The sequence below is a fragment of the Neomonachus schauinslandi genome, chromosome 11, assembly GCF_002201575.2.
Source record: "Neomonachus schauinslandi chromosome 11, ASM220157v2, whole genome shotgun sequence".
In the NCBI taxonomy this organism is placed as follows: Eukaryota; Metazoa; Chordata; class Mammalia; order Carnivora; family Phocidae; genus Neomonachus; species Neomonachus schauinslandi.
In genome coordinates this window covers 11,583,846-11,596,622 of record NC_058413.1, presented here as the reverse complement: position 1 = coordinate 11,596,622, position 12,777 = coordinate 11,583,846, and the positions used below count along the sequence as shown (strand labels likewise).

Here is a 12,777-nt window from a genome sequence, read left to right as displayed (position 1 = left end):
TCTTCTTTGCCAATTTGGATGCCTTTGATTTCTTTTTGTTGTCTGATTGCTGTGGCTAGGACTTCCAATACTATGTTGAATAGCAGTGGTGATAGTGGACATCCCTGCTGCGTTCCTGACCTTAGGGGGAAAGTTCTCAGTTTTTCCCCATTGAGAATGATATTCGTATTTATAGCAGCTTTAATGTGTAATAGCCAAAAACCTAAAAGTAACCCAAATGTTCATCAACAAGTGAATGGATAAACAAACTGTGGTCTATCCATCAATTAAAAGGAAGAAAATATTTGTGCACACAAACACAAGGATAAATTTTATAAGTGAAAAAAAAAACAAAAAGGAAGTCTATATTATAAGATTCAATGTATGGAAAATTCTAGAAAATACGAACTAATGTATAGTAACAGAAAGCAGATCAGTGGTTGCCTGAAGAAAGAAGGGCAAAGGGAACATATAACAAAGGGTCACAAGAACACTTTTGGGTTGACAGATATGGTAACAATCTTAAATATAGTGATGTCATGGGTATATGGTTATATCCAAACATCAAAGTACGCACTTCAAATACGTGAGTCTATTGTATGTCGATGATAGCTCTACAAAAAATAATAATAATTTTTAAGAAACAAACTAGAACGATGAACAGAAGAGAAGATCTGAATTACACTTTCATTTCCACAGCTGAGGAGCTATTCAATGGGGGTTTTGGTACTTAAAGTAGTGTAAATAAAGGTAGAAATAAAGAAGTCTTGTGAAGTGAGAATAGACCAATAGCGAAGACCTTCATGGCTTTAAAATTTTCTCATTTTTCATAGAATTAAATTTGCAATTTAAAAAAGGGAAGAGTGTTTCTGTGGAGTTCAGTCCAAAGGGAACCATTTTGCAGATACAGGTTCTTAGACCATTTAAATGGAGCATGCAATCTGGAAAAGAAACCAGCCAGACACATTGCCTTACCCATACATCAAACTGACCCCATTTTTATATCCCTCGTGCCCAAATAGTCCCTTTCTGAATATTTAACATCCACCTGTTTATCTTGAATGCTTAGAACTTCTATTCATAGAACATTATTTTTATGCCACATCTAAAATATTTATAATTTACAGAAGAATAATTAGATGCATGCTTGTGTTAATCAGATGTCATTTTCTACACATTAGCAATAACCTCAGAACAGCTTTTTATGTGGTAATAGCAGCTCACTAGTTCTCAGACCTAATACCTGACTCTGTCTGATATATTAAGGGACAGTGAACACTTCCTGAAATAATATTTTTCATTTTTCCCAAGCTACACAAAGAAGAGGAAACATGATTCAATGGAGTTGGGAAATAGCACAAGGGTAAAAGAATTTATATTTCTGGGACTTACTCAGTCCCAAGACCTGAGCTTGGTCTTATTTCTTTCTTTGTGTTTGGTGTACATGATAACTCTTCTGGGAAACCTCCTTATCATGGTCACTGTGACCTGTGAGTCCCGCCTTCACACCCCCATGTACTTCCTGCTCCGCAATCTAGCTGTGCTTGACATCTGCTTCTCCTCCATCACTGCTCCCAAGGTTCTCGTGGACCTTCTGTCAAAGATAAAGACCATCTCCTTCAATGGTTGCATCACTCAAATGTTCTTCTTCCACCTTCTCGGTGGGGCAGACATTTTTTCTCTCTCTGTCATGGCCTTTGATCGCTACATGGCCATCTCCAAGCCCCTGCACTACATGACCATCATGAGTAGGGGGCGATGCACTGCCCTCATTGTGGCCTCCTGGGTGGGGGGCTTCGTCCACTCCATCGTGCAGATTTCCCTGTTGCTGCCCCTCCCCTTCTGTGGACCCAATGTTCTTGACACTTTCTACTGCGATGTCCCACAGGTCCTCAAACTCGCCTGTACAGACACCTTTGCACTTGAGCTCCTGATGATTTCCAACAATGGCTTAGTCAGTACCCTGTGGTTTATTTTCCTGCTTGCGTCCTACACAGTCATCTTAATGATGCTGAGGTCTCACGCTGGGGAGGGTAGGAGGAAAGCCATCTCCACCTGCACCTCACACATCACTGTGGTGACTCTGCACTTTGTGCCCTGCATCTGTGTCTATGCCCGGCCCTTCACTGCCCTCCCCACAGATAAAGCCATTTCTGTCATCTTCACTGTCATATCCCCACTGTTGAACCCTTTGATCTACACCCTGAGGAACCAGGAGATGAAGTCAGCCATGAGGAGACTGAGGAGAAGACTCATGCCTTTTGTGATGGAATAGTGTAAGAATCTCCAACCTCTTCATCACCAAGAACTCCTTCCATTATTTTTTCTATAGTGTCATATTTATATACTTGAATATATTGTCAATAAACCAACTATACTTACTAGATAACAATTTATTTTCCTATTTAAGTTAATAGGTTACTAATAACTCAAGCTTCTGGTGAGCATGAAGTAACTAGTATTATAGGATTGCACTGATTGATGTATTTCTATTTGAGGAGAACTATATGGCAGGTAAAGAGATTGATCGAATCCTTTTTCAAGAGGTAAGTTAATAGAAGCCTAGATAGGAGTGATTTCCTCAAGATTTTATATCAAGTAAATTGCAGAGATAGGTCTTCAGACACCTAATCTATTGTTCTTCCTCCATATGAATGTAATGTGCTACATTACCAGAACTGTCTATACCAAACTACAATCCTGTTCTAGAAAAGATCTCATGATCAGTGCTTCTGTAGTACACATAATGGGTACATATGGCCTATCACAGATTAAGAAATTTTCTCAGCCCAGTTAAACTCCATATGGGCTCATGACCTTTTGAGAACCTCAACAGTACATAATGGTTGTCCTCCCCGATTCCTATCAGTAATGAAGAATCTTAGGAAGATTTCCGCATATGTCCTAAAAGGATTTATCTCATGTAGAACCAGACGTGCCAGATTCACATTCTCAAGATAAATTTAGACAAAGGCAGAACCTCAGGGATCGTAAATGAAGAGCAACCCATTTTTATTATTTGAAGAACCGATTTTCCAGTCTCAGATTAGCTTCACCATTGAGGATTTACATTATTCCCACCAGAGAGGAGGTGTTAAAGAAGGTAAAATTCTAATCAGTCTGTTTTTCAATCTGTTGGTGTTTGGGAAGAGGTGGTACAGGCTAGTGTTTTATCTGAGAAAGCCTCGTGAAGAAGTAAAGTAAAAAGTAAAGCACTGTGACCTGGATCCAAATCCCATCTCTGTTATCCATCAGCTGTGTGATCTTGAGCAAATTATTTTGTCTCTCCACAGGTTATAGTTCACTATACAAAGATACTTATACTATGCATCTCATGGAGTCACTGGTAAGGTTAAAAGGAGATGGTATGTGTGAAACATACAATGCCCAGCAGATAGTAAATGTTCAGTGCAAGGCAAATGTCATTCTCAATGTCACCCTTACTGCTCTGCCTAACACACATTCAATCCCCCTAGCCTGTTACACTCTTCTCTTTTACGGCCCATACCTCATTATGAGGGGGAAAAAACCCTGATGGGATAAAAAGCAAAGGAATGTACATTGAATTCAAAGCATCTATCATCTTAAAACTTCTAGCTTCCTGTCATGAGGTTGCTTGCTATTTATACAACTTAAAGAGACACCCTGCAGCTGATAAGTTACAATGCAGGAGAGTCTCAGATCAAAAGAAGATAATGAGTCAAAGATAAACCCTAGCTTTGAGAGTGAGATAAGGGACCAGACCAAAAAGTCAGAGTCAGTAGGATAGAAAAGAGCCCAAGGAGAGTTAGCCAAAGGGTGATTAGTGTTGAGGACAGACTTTAGTTATAGCTGTCATCGGATCTGGGCTGGCCCCATAAGCATTCATTAACAAACTGGCTCAATTGTTTGCCATTTCCTGTCACTTTGATCAATCAATTCTAACTTTTTACAATATTAATCTACCTCTTCTAGCATGAAAATTCTAAGAATAATTCATACTTGTCAAGTCACCATTCATAGAGTCCTGCTACATTACTCAGGTAGCTTTGCTCTCAACAGTCTTTAGGCTTTTCTTTATGAAACTGCCTATAAAAGATGCATACCACGAGCCATTTTATAGTCCATTTCATGCAAATGTGTCCTTTCCTTTCCTTCGTATCTCTGATCACTCATTCAAATCAGATTGTTATTGCTATGTCAGAATTGGATAGCACCAAAGATATATGGAGTCTGAATCATTGTATTGCAGAAGCATAATCACAAAGGGCAAGAACCCAGAAATCTCTGCCACACCATTGCTCCTGACACCTCTTCAAACCATTCAAAATGTACAACATAACCTGATCGATAATTCAGAGGAAAGGGAAGGCAATAGCATCTGATTACACAAACATACATCATTTATCTGGATGACATCAAATCACAACTTCGACTGCATTTTTTCCATTTAAATCAGTTTTTATTATTTTTTAAGTTCTGCTGCTGAGAACCATAGAAAATTTAACAAACTCTGGGCATACATATAGCTCTCAAATTACCCTTTCTTGCATTGTTCCCGGAATAAAACACATTAGTGATAAACATCTCTGGGTACCCACAAACCAAATAACATAAAATAATGCTGAAGTAATTAAACTGATGAGCTGTCACTGTGCTACCTCCCTAGGTTTTAAGTGAACTATGGATCTCGGACATGTAGTAGATTAAAGATCATGCATGAGGTGCGGGGGGGTGCGCCTGGCTGTCTCAGTTGGCAGAGCATGTGACTCTTGATCTTGGCCTTGTGAGTTTGAGCCCCACGTTGGGTGTAGAGATTACTTAAAAATAAAATCGCTTTTAAAAAATAAAATAAAAAATAAAGTAATTGTATAGGGACAATGTACATATTGTATTAAACAGAAACTGCACAGATAAATCTACACTGTCCAGTCTCTGAAAGCTGCCCTAACAGTAGCCACAGGGCTTTAATTTTTCCACTGGTACTCTTTTACTTAAGTTTCATTTCCCAGCTGATTGCAAGCAAATTGATTTTGGTCAGGAGGAAGACTGCACAGTCCTTGGTGTGATTGAACACAATGCTGTCTTCTTGAGCCAAAGAGGATAATGCACTGTCTCATATGCTTCTTCCAGAGAAAAGGGTATGTCCTGAATGTGCACTGGGACCTCTGCATTATGTGTGAGATGGGGGCAGAGAAGAGATGAGGGAGAGAGAGGGGAAGGGCTTGGTGACATTTTAATGACTCCCACAGGAACTCCACTGAATTGGCCACTTAGCTTTCTTGTTCGTAACTGACAATATTCTCTTTGCTCATTCCTATATTGGGCTTGTGGCTGAGGGACTAATCGAAGGGGCTGAGACACTGTAAGGCAAAGATGAAGAGTCAGTAGGATGTGATTCCCTGAGGCTGCCTTTTCCCATCTGAAGGAAGAAAATAACAAAATCACTAACCTTGAGGTAGGCTTTCCATTAAACATTGAATTTCCCCAGAACCTACTTCTTCTAAGGTGCAGTTGGAGCATCATAAGAGGATCAATTTCCCACTTGGAGACTGAAGTCAGTTAGTGTTGGTATGCATGAACTTCTGAAACTGAAAAGCTGTCAGTGTTGATTTTTCAGAAGTACTACAAGTCTATAGGATGCTCCTGTTGAAACCAAAATTCTAATGAAGCAAATAAAAGTGGTGTTTTTTCACTCTTAGGAAAAGGGGAAGTGGGGCTTACAGAATACAAGAAGAAGGTGAGTTGGCTTCAGGGATGTGATATATTCTACTTGGGATGTTGAGGTTCAAAGTGTTGAAGGTAGTTGAGAAGGTGCTAATATCCCAGTTCTCAGGAGGGTGACTGCCGCAGAAAAACAGCACCAAGACAACAATTCCTGAATTCAGTCTATGTTTCTTGGCTGGGAATGGAAGTTTGGGGGCTTTGAGTAAAGTGTTTTGATGGCTAGCTTATCTATGCCCTCATGTGCTAATGAATATGAATCATGCTCCTGAAACTTTTAGGGATTCAATTAAGAGTAGAGGTTTTTCAATATTGGGAAAAAGAAAACTGTGACATGATTTAACTCCATGTATAGAATGGGGCAGCATTTGCCCAGTGGGAAGCTGGGGTACGAGGGTAACCCTCTGGCTGCAGGCTCTGTCCAACATGTTTGACAAGCTTGTTTCCTAAGGATGGTCTCCTTTGAGGTGACTCCTAAGAAATTCTTGTGCTCTGTATCTTGACCTTGCAAAGACACATAAGATTGTATTTCTTTGTCCAACCCCCCACTCTGTATTATGCATGTGTTTCAATGCAATATGCATAATCTAATACTCTCAAAGTATTCTTCCCACTCTTTGTAAAAAGACAGCATCCATTGGAACCCACCAGATCCATTATTTCCAAGAGGAGTTTATATTTAAGGTGATGCTACTCAGATCTCATTTCTGCACCTTGCACGGGAGCTCTGCATGCCGTTGATGCAGGCTCTTGGTGAAGGTACCTCTGAAGACTGCAAAGTCTGCTCTTCCAAACTGCTTTTTTTCTCTCCCAGTCACTCTGATATCCTCTCATAGGAGAGGGTGTGTAGTCTCCTAACACCCACATACTACTTTCACCTGATTTGGAAAGATTATTTTTTTCTTTGCAGCATTTTCTGGGAAGGGCTGATCACCACTGGGGAGAGGTATAGTTGCAGTAGTTAAGAGTGTCAGTCTGCAATAAGACGGATCTGAGACATGGTTCTACCAGCCGTGAGACACTGAGCAAGTTACTTAATGTTTCTGTGCCTCGGGGTCCTCATTTGCGAAATCAAGATAATATCTATTTCACGTAGGTACAATAGGTTTGGGAAGCGATAAAATGAAGCGGTTGGTATAGCACCTAAGAATCACTCTATAAATGTTCACTGAAAGCAAGCAAAAACTAGGGGTGCCTGGGTGGCTCAGTCGGTTAAGCATCTGCCTTTGGCTCAGGTCATGATCTCAGGGTCCTGGGATCGAGTCCCACATCAGGCTCCCCGCTCAGCGGAAAGCCTGCTTCTCCCTCTGCCTCTGCCTCTCCCCCTGCTTGTACTCACTCTCTCTCTGTCAAATAAATAAATAACATCTTTATTGCAAAAAATAAGCAGAGTAGAGCTCCATTATTCTGCTCACATTTCCATAATGCTGACATCTTGAGAGTTGCATGGACCCCCACCACCCCCACCACCCTTCCCTGCCCGCAGAGCCTGATACCCAGATGATTACCTTTCCAATTGAGGGTTGTTTTTTTATATGAATACCTATATTTACAACTGCATACAAAAATAAATGTATTGGTGTTTTTAAGCAGATATGTAATACAATATTCTGAATTTTTTTGAACATAGTCTTAGCTCAAATCCCTAAGCAAAAAATAAAAATATTAGTAAAGGAGAGACTGCATTTTAAATTTACCCCAAAATGTTGGGAAGAGGGCTTTGAACCAATAGCAAGATGAGCCACTCTCAGACAAGCCCCCACAGATGGACCTGGCTTGTGTAAGGAAGAAGCTCTCACCTGAGGCTAGTGACACGGGGCAGCTGGCTGGCAGAATCAGCTTCCTCAGCTGCTTCCAAAACAGGTATATAATCTCACCTCCTTCTTAGAAGGATCCTGCATATGAGGTAGGTCTTATTATCATCATGTTGCAGATAAATTATAATGGTGCAGGCTAAGAAATAACTCTAAGCCATGCCCTATGAATCTTATATATTTATCATGAGTTTGGTACTGTTAGTAAGTAACTTGCCAAAGGTCATACCAGCTAAGAAGTGGTAAAACCAAAATTGCATAAGTGTTCCAGATGATCCACCCATGTGTATCCCAAATGCACATGTGGGATGATACTATTCATCTGGGCTCGTAGACAGGGTTTACAAACATTATGTGCCCAAATGGGACTGGTTTTTGTGTACATCCCCCATGATTTTGTAGCTCCTCACTTTTCTTTCCACTAATTGCACAAGCTACAACGCTCTTACTGTTTTCACTGTAAACTTCTTAAAGAAAGGACAGATATTTGAGTTAGCTTTCTCTCAAAAAGATCATCTCAGGGGCACCTGGGTGACTCAGTTGATTAAGCATCTGACTCTTGATTTCAGCTCAGGTCATGATCTCAGAGTCATGAGATCGAGCCCCAAGTCCGTCTCCCCACTGGTCATGGAGCCTGCTTAAGATTCTCCCTCTTCCTCTCCCTCTGCCCCTCCCCCCATCACTGGCGCGTGCACTCTCTCTCTTTCAAAAAAAAATCACCTGACTGTCATCATAATGGTTAATTTTATATGTCAGCTTGACTGGCCACAGGGTGCCCAGATTAAACATTATTTCTGGGTGTATCTGTGAGAGTGTTTCCAGATGAGATTAGTTTTTGAATCAGTGGACTTGGTAGAGCAGATGAATTGCCCTTCCCATTTAAGGTGGATATCCTCCAATCCTTTGGGGACCTGAATAGTTTGACAAAAGGTGGAGGAAGGAGAAATTCACCCCCTTTCTCCTGCCTCACTGCCTGAGTCAGAACATCTCATCTCACCATTTATACCAATGCATCCCTGGTTTTCAGGCCATCAGACTAGCACTGAATCATACCAATAGCTTTCCTGGGTCTGCAGCTTACAGACAGCAGGTCGTGGGACTTCTCAGCCTCCATAATAGTGTGAGCCAATTCCTCATAATAATTCTCCTTTTATGTATATATATGTAGGCACATATAGGTGCATTATATGTACATATTATATATTTTTTTAATTTTTTAAAGATTTTATTTATTTTACAGAGAAGGAGAGAGAGAGCACAAGCAAGGGGAGCAAAAGGCAGAGGGGAGAGGGAGAAGCAGACTCCCTGCTGAGCAGGGAGCCTGGTGCGGGACTCGATTCCAGGACCCTAGGATCATGACCTGAGCCAAAGGCAGACGCTTAACCGACTATACATATTATATGTATATATGTATAGATTAGGAGAATCCTAATACAGTCATGGACATGGTATATAAGGAAGAAAATAAAGAAAATGGATATGGTAAAGAAAAACAGGAGAGAGAAAGAAGGGAGGGAGGGAGAGGACAGGAGGCACAGAAAGCTCTTAGGTTTATTGCAGTAGTGTCCAGAGCAAAAGATTTGAAACCTATTAACTTATTATTCCAGTATCCAAAAGAAAGATTCTAGAGTGGATTGCTGTCATCCATTAAAATATGTTTCTGCAGTCCAGACTGATCAGACTCCTTCTGAAATGATTTCTCCACCTTCTAGCCATGGTGAGTATAGTAAGGGGAATTCTTAATTCTGGCATCCTGGAGACCTGAAGTCTCCTGCAGTCATTATTCTGAACATTTATTCTTGTCACTCCATGTCGTTACTAAACCCCCAAGACAGGGAGACTGAGCTGAATCGGAACAAATGATAATGGAATGGGGAGGGAGCTCTTATGTTTCTGTGGGAGCAAAAAGGAGAGTACTACATGGGGAACTGTGGTCAGTTAAGGATTTTTTTCCCCCTAGGATTAGAAGAGCAAAATGAAGAAGAAATGCAGAAATTAAAACTAGAATCAGAGAAAGAACTACAGGGCAGCCTGCGTAATACTAGGATTTGGGAGGACCTAAAGTCCCTAAGTGGGAGAAAAATAAGAAGGCAACCCTCAGGTTGTAGCCGGTAAAGGCTACAACTACAAAACTCTAAAAGTAACCATTAGGAAAGTGCGTAGTCCATTTAGTGTCATTTTCAATGAAATTCATTTTTTTTTAAAAGATTTTATTTATTTATTTGACAGAGAGAGAGACAGCGAGAGAGGGAACACAAGCAGGGGGAGTGGGAGAGGGAGAAGCAGGCTTCCCGCGGAGCAGGGAGCCCGATGCGGCGGGGCTCGATTCCAGGACCCCGGGATCATGACCTGAGCTGAAGGCAGATGCTTAACGACTGAGTTACCCAGGCGCCCCTCAGTGAAATTCATTCTTTAGGCATGAGATTAAAATGTTACAATCAGGGGTGCCTGGGTGTCTCAGTCCATTGAGCGGCTGCCTTCGGCTCAGGTCATGATCCTGGGGTCTTGGGATCGAGCCCCACATCCGGGTCCCTGCCCAGTGGAGAGCCTGCTTCTCCCTCTCCATCTGCCTGCCACTCTGCCTACTTGTGCTCTCTCTCTCTCTGTCAAATAAATAAATAAAATCTTAAAAAAAAAATAAAATAAAATGGTACAATCACCACATGTTCACTATGTTTTACATTTTATGGAAGTATAATATACATACATACAGAAAATGCCCATGAGTGTATGGCCTGGTGAATTTTCACACACGCTGATACGCCTTTGTAACAATCACCCTGATCAAGAAACAACATCATCAGCACCTCAGAAACCTCCTTCGTGTTTCCTTTAGTTTTGTATCTTCTTATCCTTTTTATGAACAAAATAAGAGAGTGTACGCTCCTTTGTGCCTGGATTATCTGGCTCCATGTTATAAACACAATGAGGTTCATTTATACTATTAAACATAGTGTAGATCATTCCCACTGATGTACTGGGTGGATTTAACACTATTTGTCTTTCCTGCTGTTGATGGGCATTTGTGTCTTTCTCCAATTTGAAGCAATTACAAATAGCACTGCTATGAACATTGTAGGATATGTCTTGTGGTGCATGTGACAGGTGTACAGATTTCCTAGGAGTGGAATGGATGTTCTTATGTATGTATCTCCATCCTCTGCGATACATATACAGCATGAGCAGATATAACCTGACAGTAAAGAGGCTCTGCCAATCTCACATGCCCTTCTGCAGTGTATGAGCATTCCAGTTGTTCCGCATCTTCACCAGCACTTGGTATTTTCAATTTGGCCATGTTGGTGTGTATGTACTAGTTTCTTCCTGTCATTTTAATTTGCATTTCCCTGATAACTAACAAAGTTGAACTGGCACTTGGATATTCTCGTTTGTGCAGTTTTGGTTCATATCTTTGCCATTTTCTGATCCAGTTGTCATCTTTTTTGTTCCTGATTTGTAGACTTTTTTATATATTCTAGACAGGAATATTTTTTCAGATATACATATTGTAAATACCTCATCCCATTTGTGGGTTATCTTTTAATTCTTGTGATGATGTAGTTTGTGAACAAAATTCTTCATGTAGTTGAATTCATGCTTATTATTTATTATTTTAAGTGTCAGATTGTATAGTAAAAGGACAACTGAATAACTTCACAGACCTGTCACCTGTATTTCAGTGACCGCAGTGATAGAACCTATCTGCTTGGATGACGGAGTAAAAGCCCGGATTATCTTCCACCTACTGGTGGCATGCTGAATTGCAGGCACAGCACATGCATAGGAAAAGAGCTTCCTCCCAAGGCAAACACCGAGAGTCGAGAGACAGAAAAGACAACAGAAGATTTTATAACACATTCTTTAACTGCTTTATTTCTTCCAAACATATACTTGAAAAGGATCTGTGACCCAATGGATCAGGAAAATTATACCAGAGTGAAAGAATTTATTTTCCTGGGTATTACCCAGTCTCAAGAGCTGAGTTGGGTCTTGTTTGTCTTCTTGTTTATAGTGTATATGACAACTCTGCTGGGAAACCTCCTCATCATGGTCACTGTGACCTGTGAGGCTCACCTTCATACCCCCATGTACTTCCTGCTCCGCAATCTCTCAGTCTTGGACATCTGCTTTTCCTCCATCACTGCTCCCAAGGTCCTGGTGGATCTTCTATCAAAGAGAAAAACCATCTCCTTCAATGGCTGTGTCACTCAAATGTTCTTCTTCCACCTTCTGGGAGGAGCAGATGTTTTTTCTCTCTCTGTGATGGCCTTTGATCGCTATGTAGCTATCTCAAGACCCCTTCACTATATGACTATCATGAGTAAGAGACGATGTACTAGCCTGGTGTTGGCCTCCTGGGTGGGGGGCTTTGTCCACTCCATTGTGCAGGTTTCCCTGTTGCTGCCCCTCCCCTTCTGTGGACCAAATGTTCTTGACACTTTCTACTGTGATGTCCCGCAGGTCCTCAAACTTGCCTGCACTGATGCCTTCACTCTGGAGCTCCTGATGATATCCAATAATGGATTGGTCAGTTGGTTTATTTTCTTCTTTCTCCTCATATCTTATACAGTCATCCTGGCGATGCTGAGGTCTCATGCTGGGGAGGGCAGGAGGAAAGCCATCTCCACCTGCACCTCACACATCACTGTGGTGACCCTGCACTTTGTGCCCTGCATCTATGTCTATGCCCGGCCCTTCACCGCCCTCCCCACAGATAAAGCCATTTCTGTCACCTTCACTGTCATTTCCCCTTTGCTCAATCCAATGATTTACACCCTGAGGAATCAGGAAATGAAGTCAGCCATGAGGAGACTAAAGAAACGACTAGGGTATTCAGAAAGGATTTAAATTCTGTAAGAATGAGATAGCTCCCAAAGGTAAATATAGACATTAAACTTCACTTTCTCAAAATGGGAAGACATCACTTTAATGCCAAAAACAAAGGGGCATCTATGGATATCATGGAGTCCTCAAAGACGTTGGTTCTGTAGTACAGTATGTGCTAAGGACCTCTAGGTGACACTGCTTTAAGGTGAAGCTCATTCATCACTTCCATTACTCACTTTTAATTATTCATTCGGCAAATATTTTACAGAACACACAGTATGTGCTTGACAGTGCTAGGATTCAGACTGCTGCAAAAAGATTAAATATAGTCACTTTCCTAGAGCCACACTCCAAAATGCTCTAATGAAGATATGAGCAAAGTGCTGTGGAAATATTGTAGGCACTTTACCTGAGAGTTTCAAAAGGCATTTTACAGTGAGTAGACCTTTTCAAG

General features: G+C 41.1%; 2 protein-coding genes across 2 annotated transcripts; both read left to right on the top strand.

The window, feature by feature from the left end:
* The first annotated feature begins 1,318 nt into the window (after positions 1-1,318).
* LOC110575855 (olfactory receptor 4D11) lies at positions 1,319-2,254 on the top strand. Its single transcript, XM_021684877.1, has one exon. The coding sequence runs from the start codon at positions 1,319-1,321 to the stop codon at positions 2,252-2,254; it is 936 nt and encodes a 311-aa protein (XP_021540552.1).
* A 9,154-nt stretch (positions 2,255-11,408) lies between these two features.
* LOC110575856 (olfactory receptor 4D9) lies at positions 11,409-12,344 on the top strand. The gene has a single exon (XM_021684878.1). It carries the CDS (start codon positions 11,409-11,411, stop codon positions 12,342-12,344), a length of 936 nt encoding a protein of 311 aa, XP_021540553.1.
* The last annotated feature ends 433 nt before the right edge of the window (positions 12,345-12,777 follow it).